Source organism: Ovis canadensis, chromosome 1 (genome assembly GCF_042477335.2).
Source record: "Ovis canadensis isolate MfBH-ARS-UI-01 breed Bighorn chromosome 1, ARS-UI_OviCan_v2, whole genome shotgun sequence".
Lineage (NCBI taxonomy): Eukaryota > Metazoa > Chordata > Mammalia > Artiodactyla > Bovidae > Ovis > Ovis canadensis.
The window spans coordinates 87,699,725-87,726,596 of NC_091245.1; the positions used below are offsets into that span (position 1 = coordinate 87,699,725).

The 26,872-nt window shown below is 43.3% G+C and overlaps 1 protein-coding gene across 2 annotated transcripts; it reads left to right on the forward strand.

The window, feature by feature from the left end:
- The first annotated feature begins 695 nt into the window (after positions 1-695).
- On the forward strand, positions 696-26,872 carry LOC138445605 (glutathione S-transferase Mu 1-like). Of its 2 annotated transcripts, none has more exons than XM_069599572.1 (9): positions 696-760; positions 1,329-2,587; positions 2,885-2,960; positions 3,378-3,442; positions 3,765-3,846; positions 3,934-4,034; positions 4,806-4,901; positions 4,988-5,098; positions 6,140-6,756. In XM_069599572.1, the coding sequence occupies exons 2-9, from the start codon at positions 2,552-2,554 to the stop codon at positions 6,209-6,211; spliced, it is 639 nt and encodes a 212-aa protein (XP_069455673.1). In that variant the 5' UTR covers positions 696-760; positions 1,329-2,551; the 3' UTR covers positions 6,212-6,756. The 2 variants fall into 2 exon arrangements, with proteins under 2 accessions (XP_069455673.1, XP_069455664.1); XM_069599563.1 differs by lacking the exon at positions 6,140-6,756 and adding an exon at positions 25,842-26,872 and having other exon boundaries at positions 704-760.

Sequence of the window (26,872 nt, forward strand, 5' to 3'; positions counted from 1 at the left end):
GGATGGATGGATGAATTACATTATAATCATTTTCTCAGTGAAATCTAGTTGTGTTTCTGTTCTAAGCTCAAGATGTATGAGACTCAAGATGGCAGCTCCTTAATGTATTGTGAAATGTGTAACTATAGTATGAGCCAGCGCTTTTGTGTGACATAGATACCATCACGTCCCTGTGGGCAAACAAAAACAGTAATCTACCTGAGCCTGAGCTGCGTCCTGAGCCTGGACGCAGAGCTGAGCCCTGAGGACTGGCAGGGTGGGAATGGCTGGGAGTATCCATAGAGGGACAGCTCTTCTGGTCTCTGCTGACACACTCTCCCTGCTCCCCAGCTAAGCAGAGATGAGCAGACTCTGAGTCTGATTTAACAGGGATTGGAACCCCACTCCACACCATATCTTAGTTATTTGAATCTTTATTCAACACTGGTCCAGACCTTTCTATCCTAACAAAGTGTTACCTATTTTTAAACATATTTTTTTAAATCGTGTACCAACTTTGTATTTCAACTTACAAAATTCATTTTTTTAATGTTGCTCTCATCTGTTTCCTACAGCTGTTACCTTGTAATATCCTTTCAATAAAGAAAAGAAATCATAGTCCACCCTATGTCCTATTCTCCTAATTTTGAAATAAACTTCTGCCTGCAAAAAGGAAAGTTGGCAAGTAGGACATTATTCTTGTGCATGTTGTACCACAGGTCACGGATCGCAGAGTGACTTCACGGAACACTGAGCCCACACACTACAATAAATAAGACAGGTAACCAGAAGGGACCTAGGGTACAGCACAGGGAACTCTACTCAATATTCTGTGATAACCTATATGAGAAGAGAATCTGAAAAAGAGTGAATATATATATATATATATATATATATATATATATCACTGAATCACTTTGTTGTACACCTGAAACTAACACAAGATTGTAAATCAACTATACTTCAATATAATTTTTTTTAAGGCACAGATCACTCTCCTAAAATCCCAATGGGTCAGGAGGTGGGATAGGGCCTGGAATCTGTGGATCTAGGCAGCCAAGGGTGTCTGGGCCACTCTGACTCGTCCTGTGTGGAGTCGTCCAGGCTGCCACCCGCCTCTGGCCACCCTCTCTAACCATCTACACAGAGGACAGGTCTTCTCCCCTGGGTCACATTCCCACCAGACTCCCCATAACAGTCCAATCAATGTGAGGGACATGGGGCTGTTTGTCAGGACATCTCTGAAGAGGGTACCTGGGTACCCTCTCTGCTCTGAGTGAATCTGGATTTAGATTCACAAGTGAGGCTATAAACTACTTGATTAATTTATGTTGTATCATTACTTTTAGGCACATTAGGAGGGCAGGGACATCCGTAGTCCCTGAAAGGAAGACACAGAGACCACATTTCCTTCTGCCTCTTCACCTCTTCCTATCTTGGGCTTCCCTGAGATACCTTGGGCTTGCCTGATAGCTCAGTTGGTAAAGAATCTGCCTGCAATGCAGGAGACCCCCAGTTTGATTCCTGGGGCGGGAAGATCCCCTGGAGAAGGGATAGGCTACCCACTCCAATATTCTTGGGTTTCCCTTGTGGCTCAGTTGGTAAAGAATCCACCTACAATGCAGGAAACCTGGGTTCAATCCCTGGGTTGGGAAGATCCCCTGGAGAAGGGAGAGGCTACCCACTCCAGTATTCTGGCCTGGAGAATTCCATGGACTACAGTCCATGGAGTCGCAAAGAGTCGGACATGACTGAGCAGCTTTCACTTTCACCTCTTCCTATTACAGTGATATTCTGTTCTGGAAGACTGCAGCTATCATGGGTTATATTAGTAAATCATGGGGGAGTGTTAGGATGGCCTGGAGTCTTGATCTTCCCCTAGTAGGAGCCAGTTTTTAAAATATTTATTAATTTGGGCTTGCCAGTTCTTAGTTGAGGCACTGGTGCTCTCAGATCTTTGTTGAGACATGCAGGCTGTTGGACAGCCACGCAGAAACTCTCAGCTGTGGCTTGTGTGATCTAGTTCCCTGACCAGGGGTCCAACCTCATTCCCCTGCACTTGCAGTGGGAAATCCTAGCCACTGGATGACCAGGAATGTCCCCAGGGACCGATTTAATGTCTCCATTTCAGGCGCGTGACTCCTAGTCTCCTGGCAGTCAGAGCTGCCTAGAGCCTGCAGGAACTCTGCAGCCCAGAGTCAAGGCTGAGCTGAGCCAGAGAGGGGAGTGGAGAGGGAGGAGCCTCGCTCTCGTTAAGATTCAGGCTTGTTTCCCCGAGGGCACTGCCGGCTCCCCTGAAAAGTCAAGGGCTGACTGGAGGCAGGAGCCTGGTGAGCTCGACCCAGGCGGCCCTAGTCGTCTGGGGCCCAGAGCTTGGCTTCCAATTCCTTCTGCTAAGAGACAGGAATAGTCCTTGCTCTGCCTGTCCGGGGCTGAGTCAGGGTCTGTGCTGGGGGTGGGACCGAAAAGAGGGGCTGGTGCTGCCAGGCCCGCCTTGACCCCTGGGTCACAGGAGAAGTTTCAAGTCCAGCTGTCCTGGAGCTTCTGCACTCTGAGCATCATAACCTGCACCATGCCCATGATCCTGGGTTACTGGGACATCCGTGGGGTGAGCGGGGATCCACAAGGGCTGGGAAGACGGAGGCGGGTGGGGAAATCCCGGGCAGTGGGACTGGTTCAGCCAGAAGCTTCCACAGGGCTTGCTGTAGCAGAGCCCCTTTCCTTAGCCCCACCATCTTAGCTGGGTGTTGGCATGTGTCTGTGTGGGTGGGTGGGTGGGGGGCGCCCATGCAGGGTTGGGGGTGGTGGTGAAGGGAGAGTGTTGGGAGTGTGGAAGCGACTTGCAGCAGTGAGAGTTTGGCAGTCAAGACCTGACAACTGCCCTCTGTCCTGGCATCTCTCCCAGCTGGCCCATGCCATCCGCCTGCTCCTGGAGTATACAGACTCAAACTATGAGGAGAAGAAGTACACGATGGGGGATGGTAATAGCATCCTTTTCATGTCCGGACTTCTGGCCAAGTCATGTTGATTTGGTGCCAAGCCACTCATATCCTTGTCCCTGTTGCCTCTGTTGCCCTCCACCAGCTGGAGCAGAGGCCTGCCCCTTCCCAAACTCTTTGAGGGTGCAGCTGGCCTCCAAGGAAGGACATGAGAGCCCATAGCTAGGCTCTGTATCAGTCATGGGCTCCTGTTAGTGTTGCACACACTTTCTGTAAGCCTCACTCAGGTAGGTTCCAAATCCTTGGAAGTCTGCTTTCCCCCAAAGCTCCAAGTGAGATCGGTGATTCTGAATCCACATCTACCAGTTCAGGGAGTTTTGCCTCTGACTCCTCGGTGGGTCCCCTGGGAAGGAGGGCTCTACTCGGGAAATTTGTTTCACTGTGTGTTCTTTTTCACAGCCCCTGACTATGACAGAAGCCAGTGGCTGAGTGAAAAATTCAAGCTGGGCCTGGACTTCCCCAATGTAGGTGCAGGGGCTGGGGTCTGTGGGAAGAAGTAGACAGTGTCTCCATCCATCTCCTTTCCTGGCTTAGAGGTTTCAGAATCTGGCACCTTCTGCGCTGTCCCTCAGTTTTCTGGTTCTCTCCCCTGCCCTTTTATGATGCTCTGTGTCCCAGCTTATCCCTCGATTTTACAGCATATTATTTAGTGTCTACCATGAGCCAGGCTCTGCGAGTGCCAGGTTTCATCTCTACACTTGGTCAAAGGAGGGGGTGCAGAGGAGTCTGGTGTTCCAAACACAGACTCCTGTCTGTTGCACAACAAAGGCCATGTTGTTCTTCCAGTTGCCCTACTTAATTGATGGAGCTCACAAGCTCACCCAGAGCAACGCCATCCTTCGCTACATAGCTCGCAAGCACAACATGTGTAAGTGGGGCTGGAGAATACATGCCTATTCCCCTGGGCTGGGCTGGAGTGGGACGCTGAGGGTGAGTCTCTGTTGTGCGGCCACAGGTGGGGAGACAGAGGAGGAGAAGATCCGTGTGGACATTTTGGAGAACCAGACGATGGACGTCCGCTTGCACATGGCCAGGATCTGTTATAGCCCTGACTTTGTGAGTCCCCTCCCACTGGGCTGGGTTGCACAGAGTTTAAATGCAAGACAGGGTCCCAGGTACACTGGTCCTTTTGCCATTTGAACCATTTGGTGCTATTGATCCACCAAGCTTGTCCCTACAGAGTCTCCAGAGTGACTCTCAGAACCCCTAGAACATAAAATGCAAACTCTAATTCCCACCAATCTTAGGAACAGTCCAGCCTCCCCTGGGTGGAAATTCAGTTCCTCGATGGTATTTACCTCATTATACCAGGTCCTCCTTCCTGGCATCTCTGCTCAGGATGTGTGTCTTGTAGGCAGCCCAGGGCCAGACTTTGTTCCTCTGCCTTCTTTCTTTCAGGCTGTCAAATTGTCCCCAACTGTCCAGAAACTGCTCAGGCATCCATACCATTCTTGTCACCCACACTGAATGTAGGACTTCTTTCCTAGTCATTTTAGTGTTGATCAGCCTGAGGTCTGAGGACCGAGCTCCACCAGGTCTCAGAGCACTGCTGGTCTGACCCAGGGAAGTGTCTGGAGCTGAGTGGCGACACGTTTAGGGAGAGCGTGGTTTTGCCCTTTGCTTTCCCATCGCCTCTCACAGATGGGAGGTGGTACTCATAGGAGTTTAGTGAACACACGTGGGTTGAATTGCAGTGTGGGCACAAACCCAGGTGCAGTCAGGGGACGTTGCTGCTCACCCGCAGCTGGGATCAGACACAGCCCTGGGAGGCCTGCTCTCTGCCAGGGAGTCTGTGTCTGAGGGCGGTGACAGCTGGTTTTTGTCTAGGAGAAACTGAAGCCTGGTTTCTTGAAGGAGATCCCTGAAAAGATGAAGCTCTTCTCAGATTTTCTGGCGAAGAGGCCTTGGTTCGCAGGGGACAAGGTCAGTGGGATGGCTTCAGAGGAGGGAGAGCTGGTATTGTTTCTTACTCAGAGTTTGGTGCGCATTCATGCCTTGTCTTTCTGCAGCTCACCTATGTGGATTTCCTGGCTTATGATGTCCTTGACCGGCACCGCATATTTGAACCCACATGTCTGGATGAATTTCCAAACTTGAAAGACTTCATTACCCGTTTTGAGGTGATTCCCCTGGTCCTCCTACTATTTGTATCTCTCTTCTCTTCCCTCTACTTTCTGATGCTTTCCTAGTTGGAACTACAATGAGAAATAGAATTTATTGAGAACTTGGTTTATTCCAGGATCTCTGCTCAGCAGCTGACATACATTGTGTCAGATTTAACCTTTATAACATTCCTACATGGTAGAATAATTATCCTCTCCATTTTACTGATAAGGAATTAAGCTGAAAGGATAAGTAATTTCTGACGGTCACACAACCAGTACAGACTGTGCTGGGCTCCCAGTCAGAGTGTCTGGCTTCTACGGGCAGCAGTCAGGGGCTCTCTGTTTCTTGTATGAAAATGAAAAAAAGCTCAGGTTCTTTTGTTGACTGGGTTCACAGCTCTGGAAAGTGTGAATGAAGCAGAATCTTCAGGAGTTTGCATGCAGCTGGCATGTGTAGAGTTGAAACACAATAGGGTTGATATGAAGTAATAAAAACACAAACAATATTTTCTCCTGCTCTCCAGAAGGCTCTCTGGCTATTGGCTCCCTCTCTGGGGTTGTACTGAGATTTCCAGGGATGTAATTGGTGCTGGGATTTTCTTCCATATGTAGGTGACTTCTTCGGAAGATTTTATAAGGACGCCTCTTATGATGGGCACCTTCCTTCCCTCCATGTCTTCCTTCTTTCTTCCTTCTGCTTACCCAAGATTCCATCTCAGAGATGGGTAGTACCTCATTTTAAGTTAAATTCACTGATCTGATCCTCTTCCCTCTATGAGGCATTACGTCAGGCATAGGGGAATGCTGACGTCACATGGTCCTGTCACCTAGCCTCTGGGGCTCAGTGCAGCTGGAGAACTATAGGAACTCTGAGCTGTGTGGTGTGCATGGAGCCACCTTGGTTCTAGAGGAGCATGGTCTGACTGTGCCTCCCAGCTCATCATTCACCCTCAGTCTACCAACTGGAGAGTAAGAAATCTCTTTATGATGGATTTGGGAATTTGAAGCTCTAGTCCAGTATGTTTTTCAGCCTACAATTTTGTTTTGTATTCCCAGGCCCATCATGAAATCTGCTTCCTCAGCCAGTTCTCTTCAGCTCTGGTTTTGGTCCAAGGCTTTATGACCTGAGATTTTTGCAAGAACCGGGATGACTGCCCAGCAGGGAGGATGTGGGACAGATGGGGGCTCCAGTATGCGGCCTGTTGGGGCCTGCACTGTGCAGTACAGGCATGGTCTTTGGAGTCCTGGGAACTCTCGGGCACTGTTTGTTTGGGGAGATGGTGCACAGGTGCGCCTGAGCGCCTCACTGCCTGGTTGGCTGCAGCAGGATGAGGAAGGTTGGGGCTCAGTGAGAATGGGTTCAGGGCCTAGGCCAGGCAGTTGGTCTGTGTCCTTTAAGTGGAATAGAGTATGGTCTGGCCTAGTCTTGCTGCTCCACACCTCCAATCACCTTTCATCCATGTTGAAAGGTGAGATCTGGTGTCTCTTTCAATCTGTTTATCTACTCTCTAAGCCCCTTTGTTGTGCTTGGGGTCCACCTGTGGTCAAGCCCTGGGAAGCCAAGAGCTTCCTTCTGACAAAGAGAATTGTTCTGCAGAATGAGAAGAAGTTGTTCTGTAGGGAGATGTCCCCTGAGGAGTGGGGGAGGAGACAATAAAAAACTACAATGTAAATGTAGTGAGTTTCAGTCTTATTTGGGGGTCTTACTGAGGACTTGTATCCTGTGTGACAGCCTCTCAGAGAGCTCTGAGTAACTGCTATGAAGAGGTAAGGTAGAAGACAGCAGATATATACATTTTCACCTTGAAAATACATATAGTTGAGAATGAAAAGTTTGCCTGCCAAAGGCAGTAAACAAAGGTTGTTGCAACCATCAAGCCATTGCATTATAGTTGTCCCCTGTGGTGGGCCCTGGGGGAATTCAGGATGGAAACCCAATACCCACCACCTAGCCATCAGCCACTGCAGCCGCACCCAGCAGTGTACAGCAGAGACTCAGGATGGGAAAACACAGGATACTGGCCTCAGATAGCGGAGGTACGTATCAAAGTAACGATTTCAGTGAGCCCAGACTTTTGTAGCTTCCTATACACAGAACAGTGCTAAATTCATTAACCTGAGATGTCTGCTTTTCTTTAATTAACAGTAATCTTTTGATATTCCAACTACTTGGTTTTGTTACAAAACTCCTATATATCCTGGCTCCTTCCTTACCTCTTCAAGCCCAGGAAGCAGCCTCTCAAATAGCTCGAAGGGACTGCTCTGAAGTCCTCAGAGAATTACAGTATAATTCTCAACTTTTAGGTTGTGCATTTTTTTCATGACATCGTCAAATATACATGTTGGTAAAAGATTGCTGCTAATCATCAAAAAACCAACATCTCACGTTAATGATCTTAATGCTTTTCTATGTGTAGGAAGATGGGTGAATCTCGGGTCTGTGTAATTCTTCATTCAAGATGCAACCCAACTCTCTAGGGGACCCTGTGTCCAAAACAAAGAATGTTTCATCCTGGTTTTCTCCATCTTGAACTCCCCTTAAGGCACACAGTCTGTGAGTGATTGCGGTGGGTTGTAGCTTAGTCCTTTCCTTAACCAGGTAGTGAGTGAGACTCTGTTCTTTTTGTTTACAGCTTCTCTAGGCCATACATTTGACCAAGGTTTGGGAGGCAAATTTCATCACCAATTTGTCCCATCGTGCTAGGAAGGCTCATTTCTAGGTCAGACAAGGACTTCATTGATAGGTCATTGCTGTGCTATATCTGGACACTGTTAATATACTAAAACTTCTCTGGATCATCTGTCTTACTAACTAGTCTATTATGACCCAGAATATGTTTCCCTTTGTCACTTCTTCCCATATCTAGAGTTGCACCATTACAATTAATTTTATATAGAGCTGTGTGTGTGCTAAGTCTCTTCAGTCGTGTCTGACTCTTTGTGAGCCCATGGACAGTAGTCTGCTAGGCTTCTCTGTCCATGGGGATTATACAGGCAAGAATACTGGAGTGGGCTGTGAAGCCCTCCTCCAGGAGATCTTCCCAACTGAGGGATCGAACCTACATCTCTTATGTCTCCTGCACTGGCAGGCCAGTTCTTTACCACTAGGGCCACCTGAAAAACCAATGTGGAGGTAGGTATATATGTGATTATAGAGGTTTACCATCATTAATTTTATCAGAGACCTGGCTGCACAGAAGGTAATGCAAGAAACAATAATCTTATAAAATAATTAAGGTATAAGTAACATACCTAGTAACATTTTTAAGGTCATAGTACAACGAAGGAAACAAAGCATGAATAGTTTGAAAACAACAAACAGAGAATAAATTAAAACAATGATTAATATAACTGGTTGCGGTCTAGATCACGAGAAGCCATCAAGTCCAGAGAGGGGCCAGTTGGAGAGGCCAAATGATGGAGGGATTAGAAAGAAAGAAAAAGATAAATGCTCCATCTTTGTTTGCAAAATACTTTATCAACTTGCTTCAAGTTAGTAGGCATAAGAGGAAATGTTTCCTCATATTTGGAGAACAAAGATTAAAAGCCAGCAATATTTCAAACAGCCATAAAATTATAAATTCACTTCATTCAGTGCCATGGAATTAAATCTTGTTGACCTTGACTTTTTTTTGTTAGTAGTTTTATGAAGCCATCAGGTTTTCCATTTACAGTTTTGTAAATTTTTCACTCAGTTCAGTGGGCTCATTTAAAAGTTACCGGAAAAAAAAAAAAAGATAAAAGTTACCAGAAATGTGTATTTGTAAAAAGGTCCTTTTTATGAATCTTCAAGATCTACATTCTTTTAAAAAGAATCAAAGTAAAACAATAAATGTCAAAAGACAAATGATCTGATTACAATATAACTGTCAGTGAAATTTGGTTATTTCTGTGGCATACAAAATTTTAATATAATAACTAGAATTATGACACATAAGATGCCAGAATACTTTTAGTAATTTTATACAATAATAATTACCTATAGAGTATAATCTAAAAGTGTTCATTATAACTCATTTGACAACATTTCCCATGTTACTTAACATACCTCAAAGTTTAATTAGCATCTCTCTTTGAGTTATTTTAGGGCCCTCTGAGAAGGCAATGGCACCCCACTCTAGTACTCTGCCTGGAAAATCCCACGGATGGAGGAGCCTGGCAGGCTGCAGTCCGTGGGGTCGCTGAGCTGGACACGACTAAGTGACTTCACTTTCACTTTTCACTTTCATGCATTGGAGAAGGAAATGGCAACCCACTCTAGTGTTCTTGCCTGGAGAATCCCAGGGACGGGGGAGCCTGGTGGGCTGCCGTCTATGGGGTTGCACTAAGTCGGACAAAACTGAAGCAACTTAGCAACAGCAGCTGAAGCATTCCAAAGTGAGTTAGATGTCAAAAGAACTTCATTTAGAATTTGACTTGGGGAAGGTTTATCAAAGATATCAAGTTTTTATAGCAAAGTAGGATAAAGTAGGATCATAGGTCCCAGTAAATACTTATTCACTTAACCAAAGAGACAGTAAAAGATTTTAAAGTCTAAATATATGAAATTATAATAGATCACTTAAGAGGTAAAGAAACGTTTTACAAAAGATCAATATTTCAAGAAAACTTTGTCCTCTCAATGGAAAGAAAAATCAGATTCCACTTTTGCACCACCGGACATTTAATACTGAACTTTATTTACTTAGTTAAACTCATTCTAATCTTAGCCAGACTGGACCACACATAGAATTCCTTTCTAAAGTTATCCTTTCTTTCTCACAAGCCTTTTACAACTTTCTATATCCATATTAGTTTGTCCCTCATTTTCTTTCCCATTTAGAAATAACTAACCTTTTTTTTAAAAAACAGAAAAAAAAGAGAAATAATCAGCTTTAGCACAAAATCACTTTATTTTCCCTTAACAAAGTACATTTCCATTTTATTTTTAAATTGAAGTATGTTTGATTCAAGTGTTATACTGTTTCAAGTGTACTGCAAAGCGTTTCAGTTATATATAATTCAGAATGTATATATATACACTTTTTCATATTCTTTTCCATCATAGTTTGTTACAAGATATTAAATATAGTCCCTGGTGATATTCAGTAGTTCCCTGTTGTTTACTTTTTATATGGTAGTGTGTATCTGTTAGTGGCACGCTCCTAATTTATTCCCCCTCTTTCCCCTTTGGTAACCATAAATTTATTTTCTATGTCTGTGAGTCTGTTTCTATTATGTGAATAAGTTCATTGTCATCATAATGTTAGAGTCCATATATAAGTGATACATATGACATTTGTCTTTCTCTGTCTGACTTATTTCACTTAGTATTATTATCTCTAGGTCCATCCATGTTGCTGCAAATGGCATTATTTCATTCTTTTCTATCCCTGAGTAGTAATCCGTTGTGTGTATGTATACATATATACACACATCCCCCACATCTTCTTTATCCGTTTATGTGTTGATGAATACTTAGGTTGGTTCCACGTCTTGGGTATTGTAAATCATGCTGCTGTGAACATAGGGGTGCATGTATCTTTTTGAATTAGAATTTTCCTTGGATCCATGCCAGGAGTGGGATTGCTGGATCATATGGCAACTCTATTTTTTGTGTTTTAAGGAACTTCAATGCTGTTCTCCATAGCATCTGCAACATTTCATATTCCCACCCCACTGTAGGAGGGTTCTCCTTTCTCCATCCTCTATTATTATTTACAATTTATAGACCTTTTGATGATGGGCATTCTGACTTGTGTGAGGTAATGTATCATTATAGTTTAGATTTGCATTTCTCTAATGATTAGCAATATTGAACATATTTTCATGTTCCTGTTGGTCATCTGTATATATTCTTTGGAAATGTCTAAGTCTTCTGCCCATTTTTAAAAAACCTTTTATTTTATATTGGGGTATAGCTGATTAACAGTGTCATGATCGTTTCAAGTGAATAGCAAAGGGACTCAGCCATACATATGTATGTATCCATTCTCCCCCAAACTCCCCTCTCTACGCTGCCATATAACGTTGAGTAGAGTTCCATGTGCTATACAGTAGATCCTTATTGGCTATGCATTTTAAATATAGCAGTGTGTACATGTCCACCCCAAATTCCCTAACTTTCCCATCCCCCCGTCCTTCTCCTTGGCAACCTAAGTTCATTCTCTAAGTCTCTGAGTCTCTTTCTGTTTCATAAGTAATTTTATTCGTATCATTTCTTTTCAGATTCCACATATAACAGATGTCATACGCTATTTCTCCTTCTCTGTCTGACTTACTTCACTCAGTATGACACTCTCTAGGTCCATCCATGTTGTTGCAAATAGCATTATTTCATTCTGTTTAGTGGCTGAATATTCCACTGTATGTATGTACCTTGTCTTCTTATTCATCTGTCAATGGACATTTAGGTTGCTTCCACGTCTTGGCTATTTTAGACAGTGCTGCAATGAATATTGGTGTGCATGAATCCCTACAGATCAAGTTTATTTCTGGATATATGCCCAGGAATGGGATTGCAGGGTCATATAGTAGCTCTATTTTTACTTTTTAAGTTACTTGCATACTGTTCTCCAGAATAGCTGTACCAGTTTACATTCCCACCAACAGTATAGGAGGAGTCTCTTTTCTCCACACCCTCTCTAGCATTTATTGTTTGGATTTTTTAATGATAGCCATTCTGACTGGCGTGAGGTGATATCTCATTGTAGTTTTGATTTTCATTTCTTTAATAGTTTTTCACGTGCCTCTTGGGCATCTGTGCATCTTCTTTGGAGAAATGTCTATTTAGGTCCTCTGCCCATTTGTTGACTGAGTTGTTTGTTTTGATGCTGTTAAGCATCATGCACTGTTTATAAAATTTGGAGACTAATCCTTTGTCAGGTCACATCATTCACAAATTTTTCTCCCAATCTGTGGGTTGTCTTTTCATTTTGTTTATTGTTTCCTTTGCTGTGCAAGTTTGCAGTGGTCTCATTTGTTTATTTTTTGTTTTTATTTCCATTATTCTGAGAGTCAGATAAAAAAAATGTTGCTGCAATTTATGTCAGAGTGTTCTGCCTATGTTTTCCTGTAGGAGTTTTATAGTGTCCAGTCTCACATTTAGGTCTTTGGTTCTATTTTGAGTATTTTTGTGTATGGTATTAAAGAATGATCTAATTTCATTTTTTTACATGTAGCTGCCCAGTTTTTCCAGCACCATTTGTTGAAGAGACTGTCTTTCCAACATCATGTAGTCTTGTTTCCTTCGTTAATTGATCGTTAATTGATATGTTAATTGATCATAGGTGTGTGGGTTTATTTCTGGGTTTTCTATCCTGTTTATTTCTGGGTTTTCTATCCTGTTCTAGTGATCTATAGTTCTACTTTTGTGTCAGTACCATACTGTTTTGATGACTATAGCTTTATAGTATGGTCTGAAGTCAGGGAACCTGATTTCTCTAGCTCCATTTTTCTTTCTCAAGATTCTTTTGGCTATTTGGGGTCTTTTGTGTCTCCATACAAATTTAAAGATTTTTTTTGCTCTAGTTCTATGAAAAATGCCATTGGTAATTTGATAGAGGTTGCATTGACTCTGTAGATTGCCTTGAGTAATATGGTCATTTTGACAATATTGATTTTTTCAATCCAAGAACATGGTATATTTTTCCATCTGTTTGTATCATCTTTGATTTCTTTCATCAGTATCCGATAGCTTTCCAAGTCCATGTGTTTGGCCTCTTTGGATAGATTTATCCTAGATATTTTTTATATTCTTTTCGATGTGATGGCAAAAAGGGTTGTTTCCTTATTCTCTTTCTGATAGTTTCTTGTTAGTGTATAGGAATGCAAGAGATTTCTGTTTATTAATTTTGTATCCTGCAACTTCATTGACTTCGTTGATGAGCTCTACTAGTTTTCTGATAGCATCTGTAGGATTTTCTATGTATAGTAACAGTGACAGTTTTACTTCTTCCTTTCCAATTTGGATTCCTTTTATTTATTGTCTGATTGCTTGTGGCTAGTACTTTCAAAACTATATTGAATAAAAGTAGTGAGAGTGGGCATCCTTGTCTTGTTCCTGATGTTAGAGAGCATGAAGATCACTCACCTAGAGCCAGACATCCTGGAGTCCGAAGTCAAGTGTGCTCTAGGAAGCATCACTACAAACAAAGCTAGTGGAGGTGATGGAATTCCAGCTGAGCTATTTCAAGTCCTAAAAGATGATGCTGTAAAAGTGTTGCACTCAATATGCCAGCAAATTTGGAAAACTCAGCAGTGGCTGCAGGACTGGAAAAGGTCAGTTTTCATTCTAATTCCAGAGAAAGGCAATGCCAAAGAATGTTCAAACTACCACACAGTTGCACTCATCTCACCCCTGGAGAAAGGAATGGCAACCCACTCTAGTATTCTTGCCTGGAGGATCCCATGGACTGAGGACCCTCATGGGCCACAGTCCACGGGATTGCAAAGAGTCAGACATGACTGAGCAACTAACACACACACACACACACACACGCACACATGCTAGCAAAGTAATGTTCAAAATTCTCCAAACGAGGCTTCATCAGTACATGAACTGAGAACTTCCAGATGTTGAAGCTAGATTTAGAAAAGGCAGAGGAACCAGAGATCAAATTGCCAACATCCACTGGATCATAGAAAAAGCAAGAGAGTTCCAGAAAAACATCTACTTCTGCTTTATTGACTACACCAAAGCCTTTGTGTGGATATCTGAATGGTCTAGTGGTTTCCTCTACTTTCTTCAAATTAAGTCTTAATTTTGCAATAACGAGTTCATGATCTGAGCCACAGTCAGCTTCCAGTCTTGTTTTTGCGGACTGTATAGAGCTTCTTCATCTTTGGCTGCAAAGGATAAAATCAATCTGATTTCGGTATAGACCACGTGGTGATGTCCATGTGTAGAGTTGTCTCTTGTGTTGTTGGAAGAGGGTGTTTGCTATGACCAGTGTGGTCTCTTGGCAAAACACTGTTAGCATTTGCCCTGCTTCATTTTGTTCTCCAAAACCAAACTTGCTTGTTACTCCAGGTGTCTCTTGACTTCCTACTTTTGCGTTCTGTCCCCTATGATAAAAAGGACATCTTTTTTTGGTATTAGTTCTAGAAGGTCTTGTAGGTCATCATAGAATCATTCAGCTTCTTTGGCATTAGCAGTTGGGGCATAGGCTTGGATTACTGTGTTACTGAAATCTTTGCCTTGGAAATGAACAGAGATCATTCTGTCATTTTTTAGACTGCACCCAAGTACTGCATTTCAGACTTTTTTGTTGACTATGAGGGCTACTCCATTTCTTCTAAGGGATTCTTGCTCATGATAGTAGATATAATAGTCATCTGAATTAAATTCACCCATTCCAGTCCATTTTAGTTCATTGATTCCTAAAATGTTGATGTTCACTTTTGCCATCTCCTGTTTAACCACTTCCAATTTACCTTGATTCATGGACCTAACATCCTAGGTTTGTATGCAATATTGTTCTTTATAGCATCAGCCTTTACTTCCATTACCAGTCACATCCACAACAGGGTGTTGTTTTCGTTTTGGCTCCGTCTCTTCATTCTTTCTGGAGTTATTTCTCCACTCTTCTCCAGGAGCATATAGGGCACCTACCGACCCGGGGAGTTCATCTTTCAGTGTCATACTGTTTTGCCTTTTCATACCACCTCAGAGAGTATGGGTAGGTCTCTGCTCCACTGCACAGTATGGGATGCCCTTGGGCTTAAACCTTCAGGCCCTGAAGCCACAAGACAAAGTCAGGGCTTCTATCCAGAGTCCTTGAATTCTGTTTTCTCAGAATTAGACAAGGCTGTGGTCAGTGTGATCCATTTGGTTATTTTTCTGTGATTGTGGTTTTCATTCTGTCTGCCCTCTGATGAATAGGGATAAGAGGCTTAGGAAGTCTTCCTGATGGGAGAGACTGACTGTTGGGCAAACTGGGCCTTGTTCTGCTGGGTGGGGCCATGCTCAGTAAATCTTTAATCCCATTTTCTGTTGATGGGCAGGGCTGTGTTCCCTCCCTGTTGTTTGGCCTGAGGCCAAACTGTCCACCCAGGCCTCCACTGGACCCTCAGGGCAAGTCTGACTCAGTCTCTTGCGGGGAGTCTCTGCTCCTTTCTCTCCTGACTCCTGGTGTGCACAAGGATTTGTTTGTGCCCTCCACGAGGAAGCCTCTGTAATGTTTCTGTATTTTATTTTGCTTGAGAATGACCTAGCTTTCTAATAAATTTCCATCATTTAACTTAATGTAGTAAAGCTTCAAAGTTTCAAGTTATCAAAGATCTGGAGAAACTATTTTTAAGTAGATATACCATAAATCATTAGTATTCTTAAAGAGTTCACTTTAAAGGTCTTACCCCACTTATCATCTTTTTACTTTACTTGTTATTTAGATTACCCATGAAAGTTTCATGAGAAATCAGACCAAGTAAGCCATCCTCACAAGCTATTTTTCTTGCTGATGAAAATTTTAAAAGAGATTATATGACCTTATTTGGCTTTTAGTAAACCTAGGTGCAGGCTTCCCTCATAGCTCAGTCGATAAAGAATCTGCCTGCATTGCAGGAGACCTGGGTTTGATTCCTGGGTTGGGAAGATCTCCTGGAGAAGGAAATGGCAATCCACTCCAGTATTCTTGCCTGGAAAATCCCATGGATAGAGGAGCCTGTTGGGCTACAGTCCATGGGGTTGCAAGAGTCAGACATGACTTAGTGACTAAACCACCACCACCAAACCTAGGTGCAGTAAAGTTGACATGTCTGTATTAATTAAACCAACAAACACCCCTTGACAAGGCCCTGCCCACCAGAGGGATAAGACCCAGCTCCACCCACCACTGGGCAGGAACCAGTCCCCCCAACCAGAAAGCTTACACAAGCCTCTTTGACAGGCCTCATCCACCAGGGAGCAGACAGCAGAAACAGGAATAACTACAGGCCTGCAGCTCGTGGAATGGAAATTGCAGTCACAGAAAGTTAGACAAAATAAGATGGCAGGGGAGTATGCCCCAGACAAAGGAACAAGATAAAACCCCAGAAGAACAACTAAGTGAAGTGGAGGTAGGCAGTCTACTCAGAAAAGAATTCAGAGTAATGACAGCAAATATGATCCAAGATCTTGGGAAAAGAACAGCGACACAAACCAAGAAAGTATTATAAAAGAAACGTTTGCTAAAGAGTAGACGGTCTAAAGAACAAAGATGAACAATATGATAACTGAAATGAAAAAATACACTAGAAGGAATCAACAGTAGAATAAATGAGGCAGAAAGAATGGATAAGTGATTTTGTGGAACATAATAAAGAAAACAGAGTGAAAAGACGTTGAGGACAGTCTATGTGATCTCTGAGACAATATCAAACATACCAACGTTCGCATTATATGCTTCCCAGAGGAGAAGAGAGAGAAAGGACTGGGGGAAATATCTGATGAGATAATAGCTGAAAATTCCCTAACATGGGGAAGGAAACAGTCTTACAAGTCCAGAAAATGTGGAGCGTCTCAGGCAGGATAAACCTAAAGGAGAAACATGTCAAGACACGCTGTAGCCCTGGAGGAAAAATAAACAAGCAGAAACCCCACTCTATCATTTAATTAAATATTGGCCTCAGTTTTTACTGCATACTCTGTGAAGAAGTGAAGTGAAAGTGAAGTGAAATGTTAGTTGCTCAGTCATGTTCGACTCTTTTCGACCCCGTGGACTGTAGCTCGCCAGGCTCCTCTTTCCATGGAATTCTCTAGGCAAGAATACTGCAGTAGGTTGCCATACCCTTCTCTGGGGATCTTCCTGGCCCAAGGATTGAACATGGATCTCCTGCATTGCAGGCGGATTCTTTACTGTCTGAGCCACGAGAGAGGTCCAAGAATACTGGAATGAGTAGCCATTCCCTTCTCCCTTCTCCAGGGGATTTTCCCAATCCAGGGATCAAATCCAAGTCTCCTACATTACAGGTGGATTCTTTAGCATCTAAGCTGGCAGTGAAGCCCTCATACTCTGTGGGTTCATGTAATCCTGTAGGTTTCCTTGTGATGTTTAACTAGCATAGTCTGAGGGGTAGATTTATATGCCCTGTCCAAGCATGGGAAGCATTCCTCAGTGAAATATATTGTACATTCCTATAATATAACTGGATGAAATAGATATAACCATCTTATATAAAGTCCATTCAACCACATTGAAAGTGAAAGTGAAGTCGCTCAGTCGTGTCCGACTCTTTGCAACCCCATGGACTGTAGCCCACCAGGCTCCTCCGTCCATGGGATTCTCCAGGCAAGAATACTGGAGTGGGTTGCCATTCCCTTCTCCAGGAGATCTTCCCGACCCAGGGACTGAACCCAGGTCTTCCGCGTTGCAGGCAGACACTTTAACCTCTGAGCCACCAGGGAAGCCATTCAACCACAGTAAGTTTTTATAAATTTTCATCCCAGTCCTTCCAACTCTTACTTAGACTTTTAACCATAGACCTCCTTAGGACCCTATTAACAAGTCTTGGTCTTACAAGGAGTCCCAGAAACTTTCCTTTTTATCCCCCAGCCATTTTACTCATTTCTGTATAAAAGGCTTTGGGATACCCAGTGAAGTGTTGAACCAAGGGACTTTAATTGGCCTCTTGCCCAAGCAATTGTTTGTCTGGTAATTTGGTCAGTGTAATTTTTTTCTCTTACAGACAAAAATTTTTCTTAACTGGGATAAATAGAGTGGCCTTGTCTGAGGTCCTTTAATGTTGAGGTGACCAGTGCAGGGTTCCTTTGGCCCACAGAACATTAGGTAGTGTTGTATCAAAACCTTGGTTTGAATCCCATCAAAGTCTGTTTTATTTATCCCACTTCTCAATGATCATCTAAAGATTTTCATGCTGCTGAGACCAGTCCCTTTAAAATTTCCATATTGTTAGGAAGAAATGAATTACCCTCAGCTTTTATTTATTTTCTTGTTAATTAACCTAATTACCATTAGCTATCATATTGTTTTTATTAGCATCTGTAAGACCCATTGGGAGGAAGCTGAGACCACCAACCCTGTTTGTTTATTTTAAACTAAGGGAGTCCTTAAGGTTAGCTGTTACATTTCTTTGTATCCACCTTTTAACTTGGTCTGTCCATAGGTATTAGACTTCCCTTATAGCTCAGCTGGTAAAGAACCCACCTGTGATGTGGGAGACCTGGGTTCAATCCCGGGGTTGGGAAATCCCCTGGAGAATGGAGAGGCTACCCTCTCTGTATTCTGGAGAATTCCATGGACTGTATAGTCTATGGGGTCACAAAGAATTGGCTACGACTGAGCGACTTCCACTCACTTCCATAGGTATTACCAGTAAAACAGCTGTTTACAATATAAGCTCTCTAAAAGTTTAATGACTTAGAATTTTTTTCAATTTAAAGTCTCAGTTTTTAGGATCAGTTGCTCAGTCGTGTCTGACTCTTTTTGACCCCATGAACTGCAGCACGCCAGGCCTCCCTTTCCATCACCAACTCCGAGTTTACTCAAACTAATGTCATTGAGTTGGTGATACCATCCAACCATCTCATCCTCTGTCGTCCCCTTCTTCTCCCGCCTTCAATCTTTCCCAGCATCAGGGTCTTTTCAAATGAGTCAGTTCTTCGCATCAGGTGACCAAAGTATTGGACTTTCAGCTTCAATATTAGTCCTTCCAATGAATATTCAGGACTGATTTCCTCTCAGATGGACTGGTTGGATCTCCTTGCAGTCCAAGGGACTCTCAACAGTTCTCTCCTCCTTTTGAACACCATAGTTCAAAAGCATCAATTCTTTGGCACTCAGCTTTCTTTATAGTCCAAGTCTCACATCCATACATGACTATTGAGAAAACCATAGCCTTCACTAGATGGACCTTTGTTGGCAAAGTAACGTCTCTGCTTTTTAATATGCTGTCTAGGTTGGTCATAACTTTTCTTCCAAGGAATAAGCATCTTTTAGGATATCCCAATAGTAACTTATACCACTAAGATGCAAGAGGCATTCTCACAAAAGAGAGCAATTATGCAGCCTTCAGAAGACCCAGAAAGTTTACTCCCTAATATAAGCTAAGAAAATAAAGGTCTTGTTGTATAGACAGATACAAAGTAGGTTGAGACAGTAAAGGCCCTTTACAGACTGGAACTCCATACAACACATTTCCCTAAACCGGGCCTAGCTGGACAGAGACTGCTCAGAATCCCATTCTACTTGACTGGTTGCCAAATATGCATTATATGTGTACTTATCTGATGGTTGACCAAGCTCTCGAAACAAAGTAGAAGGTGCCCAAGATTAGGTAGAACATTTGTATCTCAAAGGCACAGGGAAATGATTCAAGTTCCTCCTAGAAGGGCTTTGGTTTTCTTATTGTCAGAATTTTGAAAAAAAAAAAAGGCGGGGGGGAGGGTGTTTAAAACTTTTTTGGCCAAAATAATTACAACTTTACCAAGCCTTCTGAATTATTGTTGCTTTCATGGGAATCAATTTTGGTGTTACAAAAAGGAAGTTCAGAGAGAGTTGAACACCATGTCGGAGAACACTGAAAGAGATGCTTAGAGGAGCAGGGAGCAGTGGAGAGCAGGGCCAAGCAAATTCAGGAGTCTTTTAAAAATTCTGGTACAATTTCAAGCAATCTTTTGTCAGTTTTCCGTAAGAAGTTACTAACTCATTTCCTCTCTTAAAATCTTCTAAATACCAATCGAAAGAGGTCTTCCATTCAGCAGATCTTATAGTCTGCTTTCTCTAGCTGGTGTTCATGGAAAAAAACAAAAAACCCTCAATCTTGAAAGGGCAAAAGAACCCTATTTTGGTGATTTTTAGGTTGAGATTTCCTTTGGTATAATGTCCCAAATTAAGTAAAGTGAAAGTGTTAATAGCTCAGTCATGTCTGACTCTTTGTGACCCCACGGATGGTAGCCCTCCAGGCTGTTCTGTCCATGGAATTCTCCAGGCAAGAATACTGGAGTGGGTTGCCATGTCCTTCTCCAGGGGATCTTTCCAAACCAGATATTGAACCCAGGTCTCCTGCATTGCAGGCAGACTCTTCACTGTCTCAGCTACCAGGGAAGCCCTTTATCCCAATTAAGTATTTGCAAGTATAAGCTCCATATGTAATGTACCTAAAACTGACTGTGATGTTAGTCATTGGTTAGCAATCTGTCATTGCTAACCAATCCTCTTTCTTTTGTCTAGAAAGCTTTTCCATTTCAGAGTCTGTTAGGATAAATTGCTATTTGTAACTGTATGTGGGGGGCCCTTCTGCAGTTTATGAGCTTAACTCTCCTAGTTGTCACCCTGTAGTCATTTTAGATTTTTTACGTGTCTCAGGTTTTCTCTTTGACAGTCTAAAACCATGGTGAGCACTGGGAACCCAGGATTGCCAAACTTTTTGTGTGTGTTCCCTAGACAGGCAAGTTTCTTTAAAGAGTGGGTTTCCCTACAAGACTGTTGTGTGGTATGAGGACTGGTCTCCACCTCTGCTGCAAGCTTCTCAATTGCCTGAGAAAGCCATACGTGGCCAGGAAAAGCTCTGTTCCTTATCTATGGAGCTAAGAGCTCTCAAATGGTTCTGTTCATTTCAGTCGCTCAGTTGAGTCCGACTCTTTGCGACCCCATGAATCGCAGCACGCAAGGCCTCCCTGTCCATCACCAACTCCCGGAGTTCACTCAGATTCATGTCCATTGAGTCCGTGATGCCATCCAGCCATCTCATCCTCGGTCGTCCCCTTCTCCTCCTGCCCCCAATCCCTCCCAGCATCAAAGTCTTTTCCAATGAGTCAACTCTTCACATGAGGTGGCCAAAGTACTGGAGTTTCAGCTTTAGCATCATTCCTTCCAAAGAAATCCCAGGGCTGATCTCCTTCAGAATGGACTGGTTGGATCTCCTTGCAATCCAAGGGACTCTCAAGAGTCTTCTCCAACACTACAGTTCAAAAGCATCAATTCTTCGGCGCTCAGCCTTCTTCACAGTCCAAATCTCACATCCATACATGACCACAGGAAAAACCATAGCCTTGACTAGACAGACCTTAGTCAGCAAAGTAATGTCTCTGCTTTTGAATATGCTATCTAGGTTGGTCATAACTTTTCTTCCAAGGAATAAGCGTCTTTTAATTTCATGGCTGCAATCACCATCTGAAGTGATTTTGGAGCCCAAAAAAATAAAGTCTGACACTGTTTCCACTGTTTTCCCATCGATTTCCCATGAAGTGATGGGACCAGATGCCATGATCTTCGTTTTCTGAATGCTGAGCTTTAAGCCAACTTTTTCACTCTCCTCTTTCACTTTCATCAAGAGGCTTTTGAGTTCCTCTTCACTTTCTGCCATAAGGGTGGTGTCATCTGCATATCTGAGGTGATTGATATTTCTCCCGGCAATCTTGATTCCAGCTTGTGTTTCCTCCAGTCCAGCATTTCTCATGATGTACTCTGCATAAAAGTTAAATAAGCAGGGTGACAATATACAGCCTTGACGCACTCCTTTTCCTATTTGGAACCAGTCTGTTGTTCCATGTCCAGTTCTAACTGTTGCTTCCTGACCTGCATACAGATTTCTCAAGAGGCAGGTCAGGTGGTCTGGTATTCCCATCTCTCTCAGAATTTTCCACAGTTTATTGTGATCCACACAGTCAAAGGCTTTGGCATAGTCAATAAAGCAGAAATAGATGTTTTTCTGGAACTCTCTTGCTTTTTCCATGATCCAGTGGATGTTGGCAATTTGATCTCTGGTTCCTCTGCCTTTTCTAAAGCCAGCTTGAACATCAGGAAGTTTACGGTTCACGTATTGCTGAAGCCTGGCTTGGAGAATTTTGACCATTAGTTTAGTAGTATGTGAGATGAGTGCAATAGTGCGGTAGTTTGAGCATTCTTTGGCATTGCCTTTCTTTGGGATTGGAATGAAAACTGACCTTTTCCAGTCCTGTGGCCACTGCTGAGTTTTCCAAATGTGCTGGCATATTGAGTGTAGCACTTTCACAGCATCATCTTCCAGGATTTGAAATAGCTTAACTGGAATTCCATCACCTTCACTAGCTTTGTTCATAGTGATGCTTTCTAAGGCCCACTTGACTTCACATTCCAGAATGTCTGGCTCTAGATTAGTGATCACACCATCGTGATTATCTGGGTCATGAAGATCTTTTTTTGTACAGTTCTTCTGTGTATTCTTGCCACCTCTTCTTAATATCTTCTGCTTCTGTTAGGTCCAGACCATTTCTGTCCTTTATCGAGCCCATCTTTGCATGAAATGTTCCCTTGGTATCTCTAATTTTCTTGAAGAGACCTCTAGTCTTTCCCTTTCTGTTCTTTTCCTCTATTTCTTCGCACTGATCGCTGAAGAAGGCTTTCTTATCTCCTTGCTATTCTTTGGAACTCTGCATTCAGATGCTTATATCTTTCCTTTTCTCCTTTGCTTTTGGCATCTTTTCTTTTCACAGCTATTTGTAAGCCCTCCCCAGACAGCCATTTTGCTTTTTTGCATTTCTTTTCCATGGGGATGGTCTTGATCCCTGTCTCCTATACAATGTCATGAACCTCATTCCATAGTTCATCAGGCACTCTATCGATCAGATCTAGGCCCTTAAATCTATTTCTCACTTCCACTGTATAATCCTAAGTGATTTGATTTAAGTCATAGCTGAATGGTCTAGTGGTTTTCCCTACTTTTTTCAATTTGAGTCTGAATTTGGTAATAAGGAGTTCATGATCTGAGCCACAGTCAGCTCCTGGTCTTGTTTTTGTTGACTGTATAGAGCTTCTCCATCTTTGGCTGCGAAGAATATAATCAATCTGATTTCGGTGTTGACCATCTGGTGATGTTCATGTGTAGAGTCTTCTCTTGCATTGTTGGAAGAGGGTGTTTGCTATGACCTGTGCATTTTCCTGGCAAAACTCAATTAGTCTTTGCCCTGCTTCATTCCGCATTCCAAGGCCAAATTTGCCTGTTACTCCAGGTGTTTCTTGACTTCCTACTTTTGCATTCCAGTCCCCTATAATGAGAAGGACATCTTTTTTGGGTGTTAGTTCTAAAAGGTCTTGTAGGTCTTCATAGAACGGTTCAACTTCAGCTTCTTCAGTGTTACTGGTTGGGGCATAGACTTGGATTACTGTGATATTGAATGGTTTGCCTTGGAAACGAACAGAGATCATTCTGTCATTTTTGAGATTCCATCCAAGTACTGCATTTTGGACTCATTTGTTGACCATGATGGCTACTCCATTTCTTCTGAGGGATTCCTGCCTGCAGTAGTAGATACAATGGTCATCTGAGTTAAATTCACCCATTCCAGTCCATTTTAGTTTGCTGATTCCTAGAATGTCAATGTTCACTCTTGCCATCTCTTGTTTGACCACTTCCAAGGCCAGGAAGAAAGCTTGGCACTCAGTCACCTTCTCGGAGGTGGGAGAATCTCTCATAATTTAGGGGGGACAGTACAGTATATTCCAGACAACGGTGTTAAAGCTGTCAGTTCAAGGAAAGACAGCAATCAGCCCTTGACCTCTTCACCCAGCCTGAAACTTCCCAGGGTCTCTCCACTGGGTACTTTCTCAGTATCCCTGAACTGAGAAGTGAGTTACCTTTTCATCTACCACTGAATAAAATTCAGGATCATCAACCAAGATGATAAATCATCATGAGAGATTCACCCAAATTTGTACGCACATGTAGAGACGTGGACCAGCACAAGGGGCCCTGCTGGTAGCTAGCAAGGCTCCAGATCCTTGTAAAGTTTTGTTGAGGGGATGGAGTCTCCTCTGGGCCCCTCTGTGGTCAGCTGCCGGGAGCCAGCACGGGAGATCCTGCCCATGGCAAAGGTCATGAGGAAGAGGCCTGACCGGCAAAGGCGAGATCAGGCCTCGAGGGGCCCTCCTTCTCGAGCATCTATCCCAAAACCAGAATCTGTCTGTTTTATTATTTCATGACTTTCACCAACTCTTCTGACATTAACAGGGGGCTATCCCCGACCACCTTTCTCTGGAGAAAATCAACTTAGGGCTCTAACTAATAAGTCTTCTGGACATGGGAGGAATATTTCAAATCAAACCCCCTGTGTTAGCATTCTAGCTTGGTTGGCAGGTTTATCCAGACTCTTGCAGCTACGCATATGATTGTTCACAGCCTCTCAACTGAGAGGCACTGGAAGCCTAAAACATAGAGCCTTTCAAAGAGTTATAAGTTATTAGAGTAGTGATGGGGTGTAAGATTTCATTATTGGGCCAATGCTTGTTGCTAAGTTCCCATATCTCTTATCCACTGTGCACCTGGGAGTGCGTTAGTTAATATAGTTGGAATGTAAGAAAAACAAGTGTAGTCTTGAAATTAACCACATCAGACCTTTGAGCTAATTGGTTCTTTCTTGTAACTCACTGCACCTTTGCTCCATGAGAAATGTAACTCTGTTTAGCATTTTCTGAGGTTGACATAGCTTAGAAATATAAAGAAAAAACACTTCAAGGGAAAATAAGTTTTCTGGTTGAGCAGCCTTTATCAAAAGAGGGTCATAAAATGTTCACAGGCCTCCAAGGCCAGAATGTATACAACATTGTTTATGGCAAAGGTATGCAGAAAAAATCCTGGTTTTGATAAAGACAAAACAGATGTAATGTTTGGGCTGACTCTGTATAGACTTTGCATCTTTCATTTCCCTCTATGTACAAGTCAAGGTATAAAAGCTTCCCTGAAAAATAAAATGACGGACCAGGATCAGTTCCACAAAAGCCTAGTTCCCCCGTGTTTTTCTTTCTTTCTTTCTCTCCTCTATTTTCTTATCTGCAACATTCTTTCCTTATCTCTCTCTAAATCACTTTGCCAACACTGTTTCTCCTTCGGATTCCCCTGGATCCTGTGGGGGCTGGACCCCGGCAGTCAGCAAAACTGTCCACTGGAAAGTAAAACCCACATAATGCAAAGCAGTGAGTTTCCCTTTTATTTGGGGACCTTACTGAGGACTATATCCTAGAACAAAGCCTCTCAGATAGCTCTGGGGGAACTGCTTTCAAGAGGCAGGGGAGGAGGTCTGGGAAATAGGAGTAATCAACTATATATCTTGGTAAAAGATTACTGCTAATCACCAAAAACCAGGGATCTCTAGTTAGTGATTTTAGTGCTTTTCTATATATGAAAAGATCTTGGGTGTGTGTGTATGTGCAAATCTTGGGTGATTAGAGTTCTTCCTTAGATGCATCTTAACAGTCTAGGAACCATGTGTCCAAAACACAGAATATTTCATCTTTTTTTTTTCTCCCCATCCTGAATTGCCTTCCTGGCATACTGTTGGTGGGCGACTTCCTTGAGTAGTGACTTAATTCTTTGTTTAACTGGATGATGAGTGAGCCTCCTGGTTCTTTTTGTTTTCAACTTTGAGGAAGGGGGTGCAGCAGAATAGGGGGAGAGAAAGTGGGCAAGAGGGAGCAGGCTGCATTCTAGCCATATTATTTATGAATTGTGTGATCATGACAGAGGTCCTTAACTTCTGTGTGGCTAGTTTCCCTTCTGATAAATGGTGACAGTAGATCCCATCTTGCAGGATAGTGGCATAGCGATTCTAAACCTGTATCATCATCTCTAACACCCAGCAGTGGGTGGAGTCTCCATTTGTGATGTCTTATCAAGATATCACTTGAATTACAGGAAATTGGAAAACTTAACTTTGCAGAGCTGGGGACACCAGAAGGACTTTATTTTCCCCCAATATTTGACCCCACATGGAAGGGCTATATCTAGGTTCCAAACCTAGGGAGAACTCCATGAACACTACTGGGGCAGCAGACCTGAGGCCTGACCTTCTTTTTCCCACCCTCAGGACCTGAAGAGGATCTCTGCCTACATGAAGTCTAGCCGCTTCCACCCAAACCCTATGTTTCTAAAGCTTGCTGTGTGGGGCAACAAGTAGTGCCTCCAACTAGGAGACGGACGTGAGGAGCCAGTGTCCTGGAGACCAGATGCACCTTCCCGCACACAGAACCTTCTGTCTTTTTCTTTCTCTTTCTGCTCACTCTAGATGCTCTCTTGGCCCCCTTATCTCTCTCCCACACCCCTTTCCATCCCTACTTTAAAGATTCAGTTTCCCATAATTTTTGAGCAAATTTCCTCCCCCACCCCACATTATCCCTCCTGCACTGAAGCCACCCAGCCTGTCCTTCCCTTCCATGGTTGCTTCTGCTGGAGGAACCCATCCAGACCCCTGGCCCATAGCGCTCTGCTCTGAGCTCCCAGCACTGCCCTGAAGACCAGACCTGGCCTGGTGTGCAGACCATGCTTCCCAGTGTGGTTCCCGCCCCGCCTGTCTGATCCCCAGGAAACCCTTATTCACAGCTGCTGTGTCTTGTCTTATTCCCTCCTGGCTTCCTGGAGTCGTGAATGACTGTGTTGGGTGTACAGGGGTGTCCATTTTCTCTTCTGCTGTCCACTGCAGGGCCACATGGATGGGCATGCATGTGTGTGCAGAGGGGGTGGGGCTTGCTTGTTCATTTCTATCTCCACTTCATGCACCTCCGTTCCTTAGCATCAAGTCTCTAACAGAAGGAGGGCCCTTCTGTGCCTGGTTTCCTCTTTGACTCAGCATTCATGGGCTGCCTCCTGTCAGCTTGCAGTACTCTGTGTCATGGTTCAGGGGACTCTTGGGTGCTGGGGAAGGGGTCTGAGCAGTCTGCTGATGGTGCGGGATCCTGGTGGATTCGCTTCTGTCACCGTTTCCTGAAAGCTTACCCTGCTCTAGATACCCTTCATGTGCATTCTTAAGACATATCTCAGTAAAGTCTGCCCCTACTGTGTTACAGTCGTGTTTTACTTGTTTTCCTCTCCAGCTTGACCATAAAGTCCCTGAGGAAAGAA